The sequence below is a fragment of the Megascapheus bottae genome, chromosome 31, assembly GCF_031878675.1.
Source record: "Megascapheus bottae isolate mThoBot1 chromosome 31, mThoBot2.hap1, whole genome shotgun sequence".
Taxonomy (NCBI): Eukaryota; Metazoa; Chordata; class Mammalia; order Rodentia; family Geomyidae; genus Megascapheus; species Megascapheus bottae.
Genome location: NC_143539.1, coordinates 6,153,178 through 6,171,597, shown reverse-complemented (window position 1 = coordinate 6,171,597; position 18,420 = coordinate 6,153,178). Strand labels below are relative to the sequence as shown.

Below are 18,420 nucleotides of genomic sequence, written 5' to 3'. Positions count from 1 at the left end.
TGCCACCTTAGTGGTAAGGGGATTGGCGTTCCAGACCAGCCTGAGTTGCAACTGCTATTTATATTCAATTTATGATGCATCTTCTCCCTTGCTCTTTCATGTCCCCAAACGAAGTTTAGGATGCCTTGGTGGGTACCAGCTGGAGCACAGGGCTTTCACTAGTAAAAGTCTGCCTAGCAACTGTGATGTCATCACTTTCAGGAAGATGATTCGTTAGATTCAGGACCTTGTGAAACATTTCCTTCGAAACATCCCTAACCCACCCCAAAAACCACAGAGAGGCAGTTGCACTGGGTTGATGTATTTTGCTTAAAGCACAGCAGGGACAGTAGTAGCCTGAGTTCACTGGCAGTAGAAATCCCATTTCTGAAAAAGAGAAAGGCAAAAACGTTGGAAGGAAAATGGACAGTTATACCACAGTGGATCTAGCGGTTTTAGCAAAAACCTGTAGCCACAGGATCCAGATTTGGCCACAAAAGACCTGTGCAAATTGGCGTAGAGTCTTCTAACCTTTGCTCCTCCCAAATAGATAAAGGCTTTACACAGTGTGCTCAGTAATACCTGTAACTCAGGAAGCTGAGGCAGGAGGATGGAGAGTCTAAAGACAGTCTAAGCAACAGAGAGATTGTCTCAAAAGAGAGAGGGGGAAAAAAGGTGGTTCACACCTGTAATCCTAGCTATGAGGTAGAGATCTAGGATAACAATTCAAGGTCACACCAGGGACAATAGTCTAAGAGATTCTTATATCAAATAAACCACTAGAAAGTTGGAAGTAGCATTGAGGCTAGAAGTGGTAGAGCACTAGCCATGAGAAAAAGAGCTCAGGGACAGTGTCCAAGCCCTGAGTTCAAGCCTCATGATGGAATAAAAAAATCTGGGCACCAATGTGCCACGAGGTATATAACCCTAGCTACTGAGATCTAAAGCTGAGATCTGAAGATGGCAGTTAGAAGTTAGCCTGGGCGGAAAGTCCATGAGACTCTTATCCCCCCCCCCCACCAAAAATCCCCAAAAATGGTAAGTAAAGGTGTGGTTCAAAAAGTTGGCCAGGGACTGGGAAGGCTTAGTAGTACAGTGCTTGCCTAGCAAGCATGAAGCCCGAGGTTTGATTCCTCAATATCTGCCCAGAAAAAAGACAAAAGTGGCATGTGGCTCAAGTGGTAAAGTGCTAGCCTTGAGCAATAGTAGCTCAGGGACAGTGCCTGGGCCCTGAGTTCAAGCCCCAGGACTGGCAAACAAACAAACAAAGAATCTGCCCTGACTGTGATGGCTCACATCTGTAATCCTAGCTACTCAGGACACTGAGATCTAAAGACCACAGTTCAAAGCCAGCTATGGCAGACAAATCTGAGACTCATAGTCTTGACCAACAAAGTCAAGTGAGAGCAAGAGATCCTGAGTTCAAACCCCAGTACCAGTGAAGCATGTGCGATGTGCGCGCGCGTGCGCGCGCGCACACACACACACACACACACACACACACACACAGATTTGTCCCAGCTCAAACAGCAAAGAGCATTTCTACCCATCACATGCCCAAGGGTCTTCCCCACAGAACCCCGCCAGCCCCAGAACACTCACATCTGTCTTCACATCAACTTTGCCAGGTTTCAGAGTCTGGTCTTCTCGGACAATACTACTGGGGAAATAACCCAGACGAGCAGCCAGATCTCCATAGTATTCTCCCTGGACCTGAAGACGAGTTGTTGAAAGCCTGGTCTGGGAAGATGGTATTCTCATCCCAGTTAAAAGCCTCTGTGTTCTCCTCTCCCTGAGCTCCACAGGCCTACCTCCATCTTTCCACATAAGTGTGACCAGCCCAGAGGCCCTCCCTGAGAACTCCCAGTCACTGTAGAAATATAGCAACACATATTTACTATTTTTTTATGATTTCCTTATTGTCTCCCTTCATTAGAAAAGGTTATTATTCCCTGTTGTATCTTTGATATTTAGACAAGAACCTGGTACCAGGCACAGTGGTGGGTGCCTATAATCCCAGTACTTGGAAGGCTGAAATAGGAGGATCCCAAGTTTTGCATCAGTGGGGGGGGGGGATAAGGGGAATTTACAGCAAGTTCAAAGCCAGACTGGCTTCCTATTAAGATGTTGTCTCAAGGGAAAAAAAGTAAAGAGAAAAAAACTTGACACTGAATGGCACCACAGTAATTAAATAGAGCAAAGTAGCTAGCTGGCTGCTGGTGGCTCAGACCTACAATCCCAACTATTCAGGAGGTTGAGATCTGAGGATCATAGTTCAAAGCCAGCCCAGTCAGGAACGTTGATGAGACCCATCTCCAATTAACCACCAGAAAGCTGAAAGCGGTGCTGTAACTCAAGTGGCAGCAAAAACTCAGGGACAATGCCCAGGCCCTGAGTTCAATCCCTATGACTAACAACACAACAACAAAAAACCAGTATGTCACCCTCCCTCTGGTTTTCCCTTCAGGTGGAAAATAGGTTTTGCTCTGGCCCTAGCTCCAAATCCTTCCCTGTCTTTCACTCAAGACTCACACTTCCTCCCCAAAAGAGGCGGCCACGATCTTTCAGCTTGGAGAAGACATATACAACTTGGCCCCTGTATATGGTCAGGAATCGGCAGTCAGGTGCCACGTAGTCCTGGAGAGCCACCGCCATAGAAATGGGGTCTGGGGAAGGAATAGAAGGGAAATGACACCTTCCACACAGTCCAGCCACCCATACACCCATAACTCCTGGGTCTCCACCCCCCCCCCCCGCCCCACTCTTACGGCTACATTCCTCATCAGCACAGAGTTTCCGGTCAGCCAGCTTGGGCATGGAACGCCCTGCCTCTGCAGACCCTGGGAAAGCACACAGCAAGAAGACGACGAGAAACACTGGAGAGGCTGCCATCATGGATGGTGAGCAAGCAAGCAAGTGGGGTCTCTTTCCTCTTGCCTTCCCTCCCTCCTCCCCTCCTGAGGCACAAGAAAACCTGTGTTCTCAGCGTTGCCTCCGCCCTAAACCAAATCTCCACCACACACACACACACACACCCCATCCAGACTGCCAGCCAACCAGAAGCACTTCAAGGACAGGGTAAAGGCAATTGGCCCAACCAAATGCCCCCAGATGGGCCCCAAAGCAAACCAGGCCACTTCAAGTGGCCCCTCCCGCCCCCTAACAATCTGAGGGCAGGATATTCAATTCCATCATCTTTTGATTCAGCTAAGATAGCTGGACTTGGTTACCCATCAGCCCCAGGGAGAGAAGTAGAGTAGCCAAATATGGAAATCCACCTTGGAATTTCCTGTGTGGGGTAGAGGAAGGGGAATGGCAAAACAAGGCACCCTTTGATTACCTGGACCAGCCCTAGAGCTCAGGTACTGAGTGAGCCCCTTATTCTGGGCATCAGGCAATGCCTCTCCCTTCTATTCCTCACTAGCCAACTCCTGACCAGAGGAGCAGGGCTGGGCTAAGTCCTCTTCTCAACCCACCCCTCCTAGCTATAAAATGGAGATAACAAATGCAAATTACTACAGTGCCTCCAGACGGTACAGTTTAGATCATTTCTTCAGTTGTTTATTGATTCTAAGGCTGGACAATGTCCCTGAGCTTTGTGCTTTCCCACTTGAAGATGCTTTGAACTACAATTCTCAGATGGTAGCCTCTGAAGCACCGGTGCCCAGCTTTTTTCTTTTTGCCAGTACTGGGGCTTGAACTCAGGGCCTGAGCACTGTCCCTGGGCCTTCCTCAAGGATAGAGCTCTACCACTTGAGCCCAGCACTTCTGGCTTTTCTATGTATGTGGTATTGAAGGTCTTCGTGCATGCTAGGCAAGCACACAACCACTAGGTGTACACTTGTGGTAAGAGTGCCTAGCATGAATGAAGCCCTGGATTTGATTCCTCAGTACCACAGAAACAGAAAAGCTGGAAGTGACACTGTGGCCCAAGTGGTAGAGCTCTAGCCTTGAAAACTTTTGTGCACAGGGGCAGAGCTCAGGACCCTGACTCCAAGGCCCAGGACCAGCAATAAATGAATGAATAACAAATAAAAAGGAGCTGGGACCTCACAGCTCACACCGGTAAACCTATGCAATCTGAGGATCAAGATTTAAAGCCAGCCTATAATTATCTCTAATTAAGCACTAAAAAGACAGAAGAGAAGCTGTGGTTCAAGTGGTACAGTGCTTGCCTTGAGCAAAAACAAAAGATTCCGAATTCAAGCCACAGGGCTGGTATTTAAAACTGAAGAATCTTCATGCAATAAATACGTGATTATATACATTATACTAACTCCTAATATTGTCCCTGGAGACTCATCAGGAAATGAAAAACTCATTATGGGGACAAACAATAAACCCAGCTAGTGTGTGATACAATCAAAGTAGACTGGTGGCCGTGTGTGCTTCACGTGTGAGCCCAGGGGTGACCTGCCCCCCCAAAAAAAGATGATTTTAGAACACACTATTATTGGCTGTAGCCTATAACTGCCCAAGAAATTAATTTCCCCAAACTTGCAATTTACTTACCACTGCTACATAATTCATGACATCAAGAGGCTAGATCAAGGCTGCATCAAACAAATTTGAAACCATGACTGGCAAACCTGTGGAGATTCACTATTACCTGTGCATTCAGGAATGCACCAAAAGGCTCAGAGATGTCCCCCCCCCCGCAAGAGAAGAGAGGGGTCCCCCACTGTGTTCATGAGTCCGGCAGGGAATTTCACCAGCATTGGCAAAGGTTATGTGATGTGGGCACATTTACTTCATCAAGGACTCCCCTCCCCCCAGCTCCTGTAGAACATTTATTTCCCCTCCAAATTACAGGCATTCCACCAGGGCCCTGAGACGCAATTCTATTAACGAGAATGCACATGGGCACTCTGCACTCTTCCTTCTTCACAGTCCTCAAACACCGAGGTCTCTCAGCCTCAGACCGATCCTCTGCACTGCTTCTAGGCCTTCCCAATGGCTGGCTGCTCTGTGTCTTTCTGGGGGTTCAGTCCAAGGAGTTCCTCAGCTCTGCCCTTCGTTTTCCTTTTCTGTCAAGCTGAGGAGAAACCCAAGGCCTGGAGTCCAGTCATATGCCATGGTCAGAAACAGGAAGTAGTAGATTTGATCATATCTCTCTCACCTGTAAATTTGTTTCAGCTGCATGGGCAGAGGATCACCTCCCTCCCCTCCAACTTCTGGACTGCCAAGTCAGCACTTTTTGCTAACATTAACACCAGTCTACTGCACACCCATCCCCTCCACAGAAGACAGCAAGTACTCACTAAGTGTGATATGGATGTGTGCACACGCTGTCCTGGTATTCATAGGAGAAAATAAAAATACCACCAGGACATGGATTGCCCTTGGGGTAACTGGGGGTGGTTCCCAGACTAGAAACCAGCCAGGATCAGCTGACCACAGAAGCCACATGTCACAAGCACCAGGCCCATGAGGCCTGTGGTTCCTGTCTGGTGGATGAGACATTTCCACTCGCCCACTTACATTAAGTCCATCGCTGAGTGATGACAGCAACTCCATCCTCCTTTCCTGACTTTCACGTCACGCAGGGAGAAAGACTGCACATTCCTCTTTTAACAAAGTGGATGAGGGGGGCAGGAAGCGGCATCCACATAAAACAGGGTGCATCTTTGTGCAGTCTACAACCTGCCTAACTTGCACATGGCAGCTAGGAAAGAACCGCAGGCGGGGTACTCGTTGCTCAGGCTTGTAATCCTGGCTACTCAGGAGGCTGAGATATGAGGATTCCAGTTCAAAGCCAGCCTAGGCAGGCAAGTCTGTGAGAATCTTATCTCCAATGAACTCCCAGAAAACTGGAAGTGAAACTGAGACTCAAAGTTCTAGTGGTAGCCTTGAACAAAAAAGCTCAGGGGCAGAGCCAAGGCCCTGAGTTCAAGCCTATGACCAACCCCACCTCACCCTACCCCCAATAAAGAAAGAAAATAGCCCAGAAGTAAATGTTACTTAAGCTTGTATAATGTTACCATAACTTAAGTTTGTGTAATGTTACTATGCCACTGTGTGTTTTCCCAAAACTCCATAAGATCTAAAAACCTGGAGTGTGTTGATATGAAGGGAAGGGAAAGAACCACAGAAAGCAAAATAATAATAATAATAGTAATAGTAATAATAATAATATGGGACAAACGGTTGTGAAAAACCAAACCTCTAAAAAAACAAAAACAAAAACAAAAGAAACTTCAAAAAAAACAATCAAACAATAATAACAAAAACAAAACAAAACAAAAACAAAAAAAACCTTTTTAATTCCAGCCTAACAGCGCCAGGTGCAATGTCTGGGGACAGACTCTGGGTACAATGCTGTGTGGCGACCACGCACTCACACACGGCTCTCAGAAGCCCCCAAGGGGGACTTACCTTCAGGGACTGAGCCAAGGGGGACAGGGGTGGACCCCAGGACAGGGTCTGGGGCAGTCCGGGGTAGGGGAAGAGTGCTACTTCTTTGCAAAGGAGATTTTCATGGCGTTGTTCTGGGTGATCTTGAAGCCCTGCAGGGCGTCACGAGCCGCCCCTGCTTGAACCTCATTGTCAAACTCCACGAACGCGATGTCGTGCCGCCCAGGGACCAGGCGGACCTCCTTGAAGCCAGGGAACCTGGGAGGAAGGAACAGCACATCTCAGGACTGCACCCCTCATGTATGCACGTAGTGAGCAGAGCCTAAACCTCCTGCACAGGGCAGGACAGGTTCTCACAACAGCTGGATTAGTGTGGACGGCGCTAAGACAAACCTGAACTTTACTGACCCGCTCCTCAGAGGCTAACCCAAGGCCAGTGTGACCCCGTTTTCACCAAATGGCCTTTCCCTAGCCCCAGTCTGGAATGCTCCTCCCTCAAACCTACCATCCCAGTCCCTGCTGACGGGCTAGAGCTGGCTCGGGGGGCCTAGAGCCCAGCCCCGAGGCCCCCCTGTGTCATTTCCCTGTGTGGCTGCACTTACTGGTTGAAAAGCATGGACAGCATGAGTTCGTTGGTCTCCTCTGGCAGGTTGGTGAGGAACAAAATATGATTGGGTGGGTTCTCTGAAAGCTGTGCAAGAGGGAGGAGGCCAGTGTGAGCACCAGAGCCACAGCCAGGGGAAGCTCAGTGGCCCCTGGGTGCCCTCCTAGCCTTTCGCCTGCACTCCACACCTCCATCGGCTGCTTGGATCACCATTGTACTCTCTTCCCCTCCCCCCTGCCCAGTACCAGGCCGGCTGCCCACACTGGCACTCATCGGGTGGCAGGGACGAATCTAGATGCTGAGCTCTGTTCTGGCCAACCCTTCCCCCCTTCCCACCCCTGCTAGGAGGGGTGCCCAGAAGGGCTGCTCAGACCTCCCCCATCTAAACCAGCTCCCCACGACCATGTCCCTTTGGTTCCCCGAGTCTGCTTTTTCAGGACCGGGGAGGCACAAGCCACTTACAGGCTGGGCAGGTGGCATCTGCCCTGGCATGAGCTGCTGCGGGGGCATGGCTCCCGGTGGGATCTGGCCTGGCGCGAGGCCCGGCGGTGGAATCATGCCGGGGGGCGGCATGTAGGGCGGCTGTCCTGGCAGGTGCTGCAGGATGCGTGGTGCCTGGGTCATCGGTGGCATGCCCATTCCCTGCCAAAGAAAAGGACAAGGCTGACACGCTGAGGAGGAAGGGAAGCTAAGAGGGGAAGAGTCACAGTGCCCGCATGGGAGACAAAAAGAGAGAGACCCAGCACCTCAGCCAGGTGAGAGAGTGCATGCCTGTTTCCTCAGCACTTGGGGCTGGCACAGGAGGAGTGAAGTTAAGGTCAATCTGGGCTACACAGCCAGAACCTGTCTTGATCAATATACATGGGTATTTCTAGACTCTTTTGTCTATGTCACTGGTACATCTTTTCTGGTTTATTTGCCAATCCAGCGTTTGAACTCAGGGCTTGGGCTCTCTCCCTTGCTTCGCTGCCGCTCTATGCTTTAGTCGTGTCCATAGCCCATCTTTCTGTTGGTTCATGAGAGATAGTATCATAAGACTTTCCTGCCTGGTGCGGCTCTGAACTGTGATCCTACAATTTTGTTGACTTCTACATGTTATTTTTCAATATAGAGCCTACTTTGTTTCATAGCATGCGGAACAACTATGTGATTCACATTACCCTTACAGCCAGCATCTTCTTTCTTTCTTTTTTTTTGGTGAGTCATGGGGCTTGAAGGGCTTGAACTCGGCCTGGGTGTTGTCCCTGAGCTCTTCAGCTCAAGGCTACCACCCTACCCTCGAGCCAAGCCTCACTTCTCATTTTTTAAGGGTTAATTGGAGATAAGAGTCTCAGGTCCTTTTGTGCCCAGGTTGGCTTTGAACCTTGATCCTCAGATCTCAACCTCCTGAGTAGCTAGGATTACGGGTGTGAGCCACTGCACCTTGCACCGGCTGAAAGTCCATGAGACTCATCAGAGCCCATGGCTGCTGGGGACTGGTGGCTTACCGGAACAGGCCCCTGGACAGCTCCCACTACAGGGGCAGCGGCCCCGCCCTGCACAGCCTTCTTGGCAGATGGAGTCTCCTGGCTTTTTGGCTTCCTCTTCTCCCGCTTGCGGTCCCGCTCCACAAAGGTCCCCTTCATCTTGGCGATGATATCAGAGTCCGTCTTGGCATATTGGATGCGCTACCAAAACAGAAGGAAAGGTGTGGAATTCACAGCCAAACTATCTGGGATGAAATAAAAAAAAAAAATCAGACCTCACTAGGAGCTTGGAGAGAAATGTCATAGAAATGCTTTCCTACGACTTTACTCATGCCAGAAATGAGGTGGCTTCCCACTGGAAGAGGGGAGGGTTGAGCATACGTGCTGGAATGAGCTGTACCTGATACACAGTAAGAACACTGGGATTTTCAGTGGACAGATGGAACAGCCTGACCACCAGCCCCATGCAGGGGAATTTCTGGTCAAACGACGACAGAGTGGTGCAGGGTGAAACTCACTCATTCAGCCCTCCCAAGGACAATTTGCCTGAGTCTGGGTCTCTACTGCAGGCCTGGAGCCTGGCCATGTGAGCACACAGAAGCCCTGTCCAAGGGAGCACACTCAGCAAGGGGAAAGAAGGCGACATTTGCAGAGAGTGGCCAGGTAAGGTTTCATGGAGATCACATAAGTAAGCAGACATAAAAGGAATTGGGGCGGAAGCCAACCCTGAAGCCATCTGGAGACAGAACCTTCCAGCACAAGAACAGCCACAGAAAGAGCTAGGCCTGCCGGCATTGAAGAGAAGGAGGGAGAAGGCACGGTCCCCAGATCACCAGGAATTGTCGTGGGTGAAGACTGTATTTGTTCTAGGAAGCAGGAGAGCGAAGAGCCCTCACTCAAGCCTCAAAAGGAGCCTTGTTCTCTGTGACAACAGGACGCCCCAGGAGTAGGTGACTGCCGTCACCTCTGATGCAAGAAGCACACGGGAAACTGGGTGCTGATACCGCAAACCCGGAATGCTAGCTACTCCAGAGGCTGAGATTTGTGGATTGAGAACAGAAGCTAAACGGGCACAGAAGTCTATGCTGTGTGACTTTTCTTTTCTTTTTTTTTTTTTGGCCAGTCCTAGTGTTCAGGGTCTGGGCACTGTCCTTGAGGGTTATTTTATTTATTTATTTTTTTGTGGGATATGGAGCTTGAACTCTGGGCCTGGGTGCTGTCCCTGAGCTCTTCAGCTCAAGGCTATCGCCCTATCCTTTGAGCAACAGCCTCACTTCCTATTTTCTAGTGATTAATTGGAGATAAGGGTCTCACGTTCTTGGGCAGGGAGTTTGGCCTAGTGGTAGAGTGCTTACCTGGCATGCACAAAGACCCAGATTTGACTCCTTATTAACACATTCATAGAAAAAAAAAAAAAAAAACGGCTCAAAGTGGTAGAGCACTAGCAAAAATGCTCAGGCTCAGCACCCAGGCCGAGTTTAAGCTCCATGATCACTAACAACAAAAAAGAAGCAGTAGTAGTTATATCGTTAAAAGGACTTTCTGACAAGATTCCCTCCTTACCATGGGCTTGTCATAGAAGGGGAAGCCCTGCATGGAGCGCAGAGCATTGGTGGCGCTGCTGACTTCCTTGAAGATGACAAAAGCCTGGCCTCTCATCTTCAAGCTCCGCGACACCAGGATATCCAGAATCTGGCCAAACTGTGAGAAGATGGCGTACAGCGACTTCTTCAGCTCTACAGACAGGCAAGAGGAAGAAAAGATCATGCTATAGCCAGAGGCCTCTGTTCCATATCTTAGGACTTGAGTGCCACCAACCAGGAGACAAGGCACTCAGAATGTCACAGGTCGGTCATCTCTCAAGGACACACAGTCACAAGAGTAGAGGACAAGCAGGTTGGCAATTGTCAGGCTCCTGCTTTGAGGAGAGAGAGCTCATCATGGGAAGGGCTGAAAACAGCATCTGACACATTACAGGGAAAACGATCGACAAACCAAACTCTGATGTGTTCTGCACCATTTCCAAGGCCTGTCTCAAGCCTGCCATGGCCCCTGTCCTGGCCCTCTTCGCTTGCAGCATCCTCCCAGAAGTGTTATAAGACTGACTGCTAGTCACTTAGGTCTCTGCAGAAATGGAACCACTCCTAGGAGGCATTCTCCAGCCTCTAGGACCATATGTTCCCCATAGCCCTCTTCTCCTTACCCTCAGGTCAATTTTTTTTCCTTCTGACATAAGTCTACTCCTCAGTGTATCTTTTTTTGGTGTATGTATGCTGGTATAGGGGCTTGAACTCAGGGCCTGGTCCATGCCTCTGAGCTTTTTCACCAAAGGCTAACACTCTACCATTTAGCAAAACCTCTACTTCTGGCTTTTTGCTGGTTCATTCGAGATATCAATCTCCTGAACTTTCTTCCCTGAACTGGCTTTGAACCATGATCTTGAGCTCCGCCTTCTGAGTATCTAGGATAACATACAGAAACCACCAGTGCCTGGTAATGACAGAAATTAATTCCATCATTCTTATTCTTCTGACCATTTTCAATTCTTGTTTTTTTCCTTTTCATGTAGCTCAGACAGGCCTCTGAATTCATCTTTCCAACTACCAAAGGGTTGGGATACAGAGGTACAACACTAAGCCTGATCTTGTGACTGACCAACTGGCTAGAAATGGTAATAAGGGTTAACATTCCCCATTCACAATCTGCTGGGTATAACTAGAATCTGTTAAAAGAGTTTTGTTGGCCGGGAGTTTGGCCTAGTGGTTAAAGTGCTTGCCTAGCATGCATGAAGACCCTGGTTCGATTCCTCGGTACCACATACATAGAAAAAAGCCAGAAGTGGTGCTGAGGCTCAAGTGGTAGAGCTCTAGCCTTGAGAAAGTCCAAGGACAGTGCTCAGAGTGCTCAGGCCCTGAGCTCAAGCCCAGGACCGGCAAAAAAAAAAAAAAAAAAAAAAGAGTTTTGTTGATTAGAAGAACTGAGGTAGCCAGAGTTTGTTTTGGGTATTGAGAAAGTCTGGACTTTATGTGTAGTTAGGTAGTGTTTCTTACCCATTAGCTATACCCCAGGCAAGAGCAGAGTTCTTTTGTTATTGTTCTTGCTTTGTTTGGAAACAAGACCTAGTTCTGTGACTTGAGCCACCCTTAAACCTCCCAAATGCTCGGACCATACCTTTTACCACTACTCCCAGCTCAAGAGTAAGTTTTTGTTTTGTTTTGTGTGCCAACTGAGGCTGGAACTCAGAGGGCGTCTTACCCCTGCTTGGCTTTTGCCACTCAAAGCCACCCCTCTACCACTTGAGCCAACCTCCTCTTCCAAGAATAAGTGGTTCTTAACTGCATTTTCATACCCCTAACCAGGCACTGGTAGCTCATTCCTGTAATCCTAGCTGCTCAAAAGACTGAGATCTGGATGGCTGTAGTTCAAGACCAGCCCAGGCAGAAAAGTCTGTGAGTCTCCATCTCCAAAATAATCAGTAAAAAATAGAGCTGAGGGTGTGGTTCAAATGGGGGAGCATTAGCCCAGTAAGATCAAGGCAAAGCTCAAATCCTAGTAAACAAAGAAATGTGGGGGGGGGGGAGACACCAGTCAACTGCAGCTTATTTTAAGAATTACCTATATTTAACATTTACAGCTTGGCAGACTGGCAGACATGGTGGCACAAACCTGTAATCCCGGCTCTGGAGTGGAGGTAAAGAGGATCTAAACACTGAGAACACCCCTAAAAACACCATCTCAGTTTCTGCCCTCAAAGAGGTCATAGGTCAGTGGGGAGACAGCCTGATGAAGTGCAAAATGATCTGGAGTTCAGGGGAGGGTGGGAGAAATCCAGTAAGGCTTCTTGGAAGAGAGAGATCCTGTGTAAATTAGTACCTAAACAAATTACTAACAAGAATCAGGTTCAAGGGCAGAGCATCAGGCTGGAGATGGAGGCAGAAGTCGTGTGCAGGCCAATGGGGTTAGCTTTCTTTTTTTTTCCCTCTTCTTCTTCAACGGTTGGGTTGGAGGCGACGGTAAGAGTGAATGCTGGAAATGGAAAGGCACCAACTCATGCGGGGTAATCTATAATCCAGACGACACCGAGAACTCACCGTCTTTCTTGATCTTCTCGTTGAGGTTGTTGATGTAAATTGTGTGGTTGGGGCGGGTCTCAGGAACTGCCATGCTGTGAGATACTGAGGTAGAGCTTTAAAACGTAAAAAGTGACTTCAGCCTGAGTTTCTCCAAATCCTTTGACCCAACTGTCCTCCGGGCTGTGTGCAGGGACGGATAAGAGAAAAGTCAGGTAGGCTCTGGCGCTGGGGAACTTAAGGCAACACCCTGAGCAACAATGCGTGCGTGGGACTCCCGCGTGCTCAGCGCTACCTCCAAAAGTTTACTACAAGTCCCAAGAAGCTCAGCGCGACCCACGGGGGAGGAGCATTCCAAGCGGCGATGCCCATTGGTCCACGCGGCAAAAGGGCGGTGCGGGAGAAAGACCCCGGATGTAAGAGCCAGTTAAAGAAAGCGAGGACTACTTGAAAGACAACCTGAACTACAGACGCAAAAAAAAAACCCCAAACCCCACAAAAATCCCCAGACAACGTACAAATAGGCCCAGGGCCAAGTACTCCGCCCACCCTCCCGGTGGCCGATGGCTGTTCTGTAGTCGACATAACTTACCAACAAGGGCCGAAGCTTCGGCAAAAAGCTTCAACTACGTTCCTTCAGACCGGACCCCAAAGCTTCCTCTCTTGGCCCCGCCTCTGCTTGCCTGTACAACCAATCCCCGCACGTAGACTCGGAAGGTTGACCAATCAGAGCGAGTCTCATCCCCCTCGGCTCGCAAGTTGCCAATCAAAAACACGCTGGGGTTCCCGCCTCGGTGGAAAGCTCCCACCCCCTGCCGGCGTTCCGCACTCCGCCGCGCCCAGCCTTACGGGCCCAATCAGCGACGGTCACGAGGTCCTGGCCAATCCGCTCGCGCTGTGGCCTTCCGGAAGTCGTCTTTCGGAAGCAGCGCCTCTTTCCTGAGTGCGCTCGCCTTGGGTCACGTGGCCATCAAAGGGGCGGGCCCTCGCTGCGCGGTCGTCCACGTGACACAGCGAAGACGGGGTGCGGGAGCTGCCATTTTGCACCGGAGGCCGGCACCTTGTACTTACACTACAACTTCATCCCCCCGGTCTGGCGCCGGGCTCGCGGCCTCAGCTCTCAGCTTTCTCCAGGTCTCTTGCAGATTCCGGGATCTAGTAATCCTCTCTGATTGCTGGACTGTTTTCCCTGTCTGGTGCCCTTTGACCCCTTGACCTCTGGCTCAAAGGTCAGCGCTCTGGTTCTGAACTTGGGTCTGGGATGTGTGGCTTTGGGGATCCAGTTTCAGTTCCTCGGGTTTCCAGGCTATGGGTCCCTAAATTGTACCGACTTGGCCCTTCATATTACAAAACAGCATCCAGTGCCAGAAAGGAAGATCTCACACACACACACATGAATAGAGAGAACCCCGTTCACCCCAGCCTCCTAGCACACATATTCTAAACTTAAGGACCCTCCTCAGGCCCCTCGTCCCTTGAGTCAAGCCCCAGTCCATGTTGCATAGTTTCAGGTTCCAGCTCTGGTTCTTTCAGAACAACTGGCCAAGCACCACCGTCTACAACTAAACTTTAACAGCTTTCTTTGTTTGTTTGTGACAGGGTCTCATATAACCCAGGTTGGCCTTGAACACATAATCCTCCATCTCCCCAAGTGCTGGGATTACAAGGACATTGCCACCATATCTGGATGCTCTAAAGCTTTTGAAATCTACATCCCTGAGATCAACTCTTTGGAGAATCTTGCCTTCTGCCATCAGTGCCTCCTGAAGACCCCCAAAATGACTTCTCAATGCCCCCTCCCTCTAGAGCCCCTAGTCTCTCCCAGAGCCCCCATCCTTCCACCTCCTCTCCCCACAAGTCCCCTGAACTTCTCTTTTTCACTTGCTCCCTGTGGTCTCCAGGCCCCCATCCCTCCACCACCTCCACTGCCTCCTCCACCTGCTGCGGTGGGGACTGCTCCCCCTCACGTCTATGGCCTGGAGAAAAGCCGGCTCCTGAAAGAGGCCTTGGAGAAGTCCTGTCCTGTTTCCAAGGGCAGAGAAGATGTGAAGAAGCTGCTTAAGCTGCACAAGGACCGGTAGGGTCTCCACACCTCATCCCACTTGGGCTTACCTGCGTGACAGGGACCTTTCCTCAAGATCCCTTGTTATGGCTCAAGAGTTTATTTGTCTTCAGTCAACCCTATATTATTAAGGTCTGCTCCAGTAGAAAAGGCAGTCATATTTTGGGCCCACCATTTGCCTCCATAGTAGCTAGGATTGCAGTGATAGAATCCAGAGGGCGGCCAGGGGGGGTGGGGGGGAGTTCAGATCCAGGCTGGGAGAGTCAGTGAGGATTTCTGGAAGAGGAGCCCTAAATGCTGCCAGGTGCATCATGCAGGTGGTATGTGATGAGAGAAGACAGCTTGGCCTGAGGCCCCAGAACTCACATGAATACACACAGTGTGTCTGGAGAAATGGAGTATTTAGGTGGTAACAGAGAATTTGAAGTCAGGCCTAAGTGAAATCAATTCCAGGATATGGAAACAAGAGATTTTATCTTTGTGATTGTTGTACTGTGTGAAGCTATTTCTTTTCTCTTGTTTTCCCCTATGGTTTATCACGTGCCATTACTGTGTCTGAATGTGGTTTATATGTTTATTTGAAAAAGGGAAGGTAAGGGAAAAACAAGATGAGTGGGAGGAGGTCGGGGTTAGGAAAGTGGGAGAAAAGCATGGGAAGGGATAACAATGTTCAAGAAGTAATGTACCCACTACTTGATGAATGTAACTGCAACCCCTCTGTACATCACCCAACAATTTAAAAACCAAAAAAAGTCAAGTCCTCAATATACCACTTGAACCATGCTTTTTCCAGAAAGGGTCTCACTCTTTTGCCCATGCATCCTTGAACCTTAGTCTATCTATTTCCTGAACTATGCCCAGAAGCCAGGAATTACAGGCATGGTCTACTATGCTCAGTGTTGGAAGTTTATGAATCCAGGCATTTTTTAAAATTTAATTTTTTTTCAGGTTCCGGAGTGACTTGCAGTGGATTCTCTTCTGTGCTGACCTACCGTCCCTCATCCAAGAAGGCCCTCAGTATGTGCCCTGGGGGGGAGGGAGAAGTCCCCCAGAAAGCAAACCCATTCCCATCTCTACCCTATGGTACACAGGAGTCCAAAAAGACAACAAACTTGAGGAGCTGGGGCTGTTTCTCCCAGGTGCGGGCTGGTGGCCTTATGGATGGCAGGTACTCTTCTGTCACCCCCCAGTGGCATCCCCCTGGAGAGACTTGTACAGGTGGCCCTGGAGAGAGGCTACACGGCCCAGGGAGAGATGTTCTCTGGTGAGTTGGGTGGGAAAGGGCTTCAAACCAGTGCTTCCCCTTAGTCTTCCCTAAGGGGCTAGAGAGGCAGGCTAGGGCACTCGGGGGGGAGGCTGCTCACTCCATTTTCTAGGCCTGTTCCCCTTGGCCAGAATGGTTACCGAATTGAATTGGAGAGCCAACCTCCCTGGGTTCCAAGCCCAGCTTTGCCCACTAGCTGGATTCTCATGCTTTCTGCATTTGTCCTCAAGTGTTGGTGGGTGCATTGAGGTTGGAAATGTGGGTGGATCTTGTGCAAGGCTTGGCATGGTGCTAGGCATATACTGAGCCCCCCTTCTCTCCTCTCACCTGCAGTGGCCAACATGGGCAGGCTGGCACAGGAGACACTGGGCTGCCAGGCTGAGCTGATCTACGGTGGCCTGGGTGGCCCCAACCGAGTTCGTGTCCTACAGCACCTGATCACTGGACAGCCCATGCTCATCCCGTATCCCAGGGCCCAGGAAGTAGCCAGGTGGGCGGGGGAGGCAGGGGTTCAAAGGGTGGGTCCTCGGGCCACCCCTCAATTCTGTCCTTAACACACTTGTCAGCTACGATGAGGATTTCAATCATGAGCCATGTGAGAGGAAAGGCCACAAGGCCCACTGGGCGGTGTGTGCAGGTGAGACCCCTCCTTTGTCCCTGTACCCCATTCTAAGTCTCCCCAACCCCCATTAGCCTTCCTCACATTCTTGCCCCTGCCTTGATGCCTCTGCTGCGAGGCATGGCAGAACTGGGTCACCCATGTCCCCACAGGTGACACAAGCAGATGTGGCAAGCGGTGGGTGCCTCAGGGCTCCTCTGAGATTTCCACAAATGAGGGAAATGGAAGGTGACAGTAGACCATGTGCCCAGTGCTTGGCACGTGACCCATTTTAGGAATCAGCAGCAGCGCTGTGACTGCATTCTCCCCTGCCTGGAAGAGGCCACATGACAGGAGGCCAGCGTGGAGGCTTTGCTCCATTTTGTGGCCTTGGAGGCTCTTTCTGAGCATTTTCTTCCTGGACAGCTGGAGATGACAGGGTTTGCCCCTTCCACTGTCACCCCCCACCCCCAACTCACGCACATACACTCACTGCCCCTGGGCCACAGAAGGCAGAGCCTCAGGTGCCTAAAGCTCTAGGTGTGGAGCCAGATGGCCTAGGCCCCACTTTTGGCCCAGCAGTGTACCCACTGAACCCCCACTAAGTCAGTCAGGCAGTTGAACATCTTTTTGTGCCAGTACTAGGGCTTGAACAGAGGGCACTGGCACTATCCTTGAGCTTTTCTGCTCAAGGATAGCTCTACCACTTTGAGCCACAGCTCCACTTCCAGTTTTCTAGTGGTTCATTTGGAAATGAGTCTCACACTTTTCCTGCTGACTTTGAACCTCGATCCTCAGATATCAGCCTCCTGAGTCACCAGGAGACAGGTGGCTCCTCTTCTTCTCTTTTCAAGGTATCCTGTTGGGTGTGCAGGGCACACTAAGCCCTGGCTACGTGGAGGACCCTGAGATTCCAGGCCTTTTCCACCCTGGACCAGGTGCCGCCAGCCAGCCACCATTCCTGCCAGAGGAAGGCACTCCAGGCACTGTCTTCCTTCTCTCCAAGCAAGGCAAGAGTTGGCACTACCAGCTGTGGGACTATGACCAAGTCCGGGATAGCAACCTTCAGCTGATAGACTTCTCACCAGCAAGGGCCACCGATGGACGGGTATACGTGGTGCCCACTGGGGGGGTCCGTGCAGGCCTCTGTGGCCAGGCCCTGCTCCTCAGACCACGAGAGTCCAGCCACTAGCTGTGGCAGCTAACCATACCTTTGCCCTGTCACCACTGGATAGGTGCCCTAGCTTCTTCCAGTGGGACAGCCGTGGGTTTAGCACGGGTCTCTCTGCTCAGAGGTCCCAGGTCCCCCCACTATCCTGTGTTAAGCTCATCTCTTCTAGAGTTGGGCACTGATCCCCCTCTCCAGGGAGACACAACTTAGACCCTCCATCCTTCCCATCCACTGCCACCTCACAGGACATCTGCAGGCACCTCCTGCCTAGGCCCCACCTCGTTCCCCTGGCCTTTTTCTCCCTCTGAGCCCTCACCACACTGGCCTTTCCTAAAGGCCCTGGCGTACATTACTTTTTTTGGGGGGGAGCCCTGATACTGGGCTTTGGATTTAGGGCTCGTGTCGTGTCTTAGCTTTTCTGCTCAAGGCTGGTGCTCTGCCACATGACCCACATTTCCACTTCCAGCTTTTCTTTTTGTTTTTTCTTTCCTGGTTCTGGGGCTTGAACTCAGGGCCTGGGCTCTGTCCCTGGGCTTCTCTGTGCTCAAGGCTGATGCTCTACCTCTTGAGCCACAGCACCATTTCTGGCTTTTTCTGTTTATATGCTAGGTAGAGTACTAGGTAAGTACTCTACACTAAGCCACACTCCAGCCCACTTCCAGCTTTTTTATGGTTAAGCAGGAAGAGTCTCATTGTCTTTCCTTCCCTGGGTTAGCTTTGAAACACGATCCTCAGATCTCAACCTCTTGAAGAAGCTAAGCTTACAGGCCTGAGTCTCCAGCACCAAGATGATGATCGTAATTTAAAAAAATAAAGGCGGGCCAGGAGTTTGGCCTAGTGGTAGAGTGCTTG

At 50.3% G+C, this 18,420-nt stretch overlaps 3 protein-coding genes across 8 annotated transcripts; 1 reads left to right on the top strand and 2 right to left on the bottom strand.

The window, feature by feature from the left end:
• Positions 1-285: 285 nt before the first annotated feature.
• Positions 286-4,506, bottom strand: Mia (MIA SH3 domain containing). Its single transcript, XM_090323051.1, has 4 exons — positions 2,748-4,506; positions 2,512-2,645; positions 1,582-1,692; positions 286-366 (listed from the first exon to the last, which is right to left on the bottom strand). The coding sequence occupies exons 1-4, from the start codon at positions 2,872-2,874 to the stop codon at positions 343-345; spliced, it is 396 nt and encodes a 131-aa protein (XP_090179177.1). The 5' UTR covers positions 2,875-4,506; the 3' UTR covers positions 286-342.
• Positions 4,507-4,563: 57 nt separating this feature from the next.
• Snrpa (small nuclear ribonucleoprotein polypeptide A) lies at positions 4,564-13,251 on the bottom strand. 3 transcript variants are annotated; one of them, XR_016533429.1, is made up of 8 exons: positions 13,066-13,247; positions 12,495-12,656; positions 9,967-10,139; positions 8,425-8,604; positions 7,400-7,579; positions 6,936-7,024; positions 6,355-6,591; positions 4,564-5,014 (listed from the first exon to the last, which is right to left on the bottom strand). XR_016533429.1 is itself a non-coding variant. In XM_090323050.1 (7 exons), the coding sequence occupies exons 2-7, from the start codon at positions 12,565-12,567 to the stop codon at positions 6,432-6,434; spliced, it is 855 nt and encodes a 284-aa protein (XP_090179176.1). In that variant the 5' UTR covers positions 12,568-12,589; positions 13,066-13,251; the 3' UTR covers positions 6,224-6,431. The 3 variants fall into 3 exon arrangements, 2 of the variants coding, with proteins under 2 accessions (XP_090179176.1, XP_090179175.1); XM_090323050.1 differs by lacking the exon at positions 4,564-5,014 and having other exon boundaries at positions 6,224-6,591; positions 12,495-12,589; positions 13,066-13,251; XM_090323049.1 differs by lacking the exon at positions 4,564-5,014 and having other exon boundaries at positions 6,224-6,591; positions 13,066-13,246.
• Positions 13,252-13,483: 232 nt separating this feature from the next.
• Positions 13,484-18,410, top strand: Actmap (actin maturation protease). Of its 4 annotated transcripts, none has more exons than XM_090322287.1 (7): positions 13,484-13,607; positions 14,073-14,550; positions 15,484-15,552; positions 15,675-15,799; positions 16,133-16,262; positions 16,366-16,436; positions 17,252-18,410. In XM_090322287.1, exons 2-7 carry the CDS (start codon positions 14,252-14,254, stop codon positions 17,587-17,589), a joined length of 1,032 nt encoding a protein of 343 aa, XP_090178413.1. In that variant the 5' UTR covers positions 13,484-13,607; positions 14,073-14,251; the 3' UTR covers positions 17,590-18,410. The 4 variants fall into 4 exon arrangements, with proteins under 4 accessions (XP_090178413.1, XP_090178412.1, XP_090178415.1 ...); XM_090322286.1 differs by having other exon boundaries at positions 13,484-13,702; XM_090322289.1 differs by lacking the exons at positions 13,484-13,607; positions 14,073-14,550 and having other exon boundaries at positions 15,627-15,799.
• The last annotated feature ends 10 nt before the right edge of the window (positions 18,411-18,420 follow it).

What these genes read in the sequence shown, in the direction of transcription:
- Actmap (XM_090322287.1), top strand. Translation starts at nt 14,252, where the DNA reads ATGACTTCTCAATGCCCCCTCCCTCTAGAGCCCCTAGTCTCTCCCAGA. An exon ending in CTCATCCAAGAAGGCCCTCA is followed by an intron (nt 15,553 to 15,674) that starts GTATGTGCCCTG and finishes TGTTTCTCCCAG; the next exon opens with GTGCGGGCTGGTGGCCTTAT. An exon ending in GGACAGCCCATGCTCATCCC is followed by an intron (nt 16,263 to 16,365) that starts GTATCCCAGGGC and finishes CACACTTGTCAG; the next exon opens with CTACGATGAGGATTTCAATC.
- Snrpa (XM_090323050.1), bottom strand. Translation starts at nt 12,567, where the DNA reads ATGGCAGTTCCTGAGACCCGCCCCAACCACACAATTTACATCAACAAC. An exon ending in CGAGAAGATCAAGAAAGACG is followed by an intron (nt 10,140 to 12,494) that starts GTGAGTTCTCGG and finishes GCCTGTCTGTAG; the next exon opens with AGCTGAAGAAGTCGCTGTAC. An exon ending in CTGTCCAGGGGCCTGTTCCG is followed by an intron (nt 7,580 to 8,424) that starts GTAAGCCACCAG and finishes TTTCTTTGGCAG; the next exon opens with GGAATGGGCATGCCACCGAT.
- Mia (XM_090323051.1), bottom strand. Translation starts at nt 2,874, where the DNA reads ATGATGGCAGCCTCTCCAGTGTTTCTCGTCGTCTTCTTGCTGTGTGCT. An exon ending in TGCTGATGAGGAATGTAGCC is followed by an intron (nt 2,646 to 2,747) that starts GTAAGAGTGGGG and finishes TTCCTTCCCCAG; the next exon opens with ACCCCATTTCTATGGCGGTG. An exon ending in AAGTTGATGTGAAGACAGAT is followed by an intron (nt 367 to 1,581) that starts GTGAGTGTTCTG and finishes TCTCTTTTTCAG; the next exon opens with AAATGGGATTTCTACTGCCA.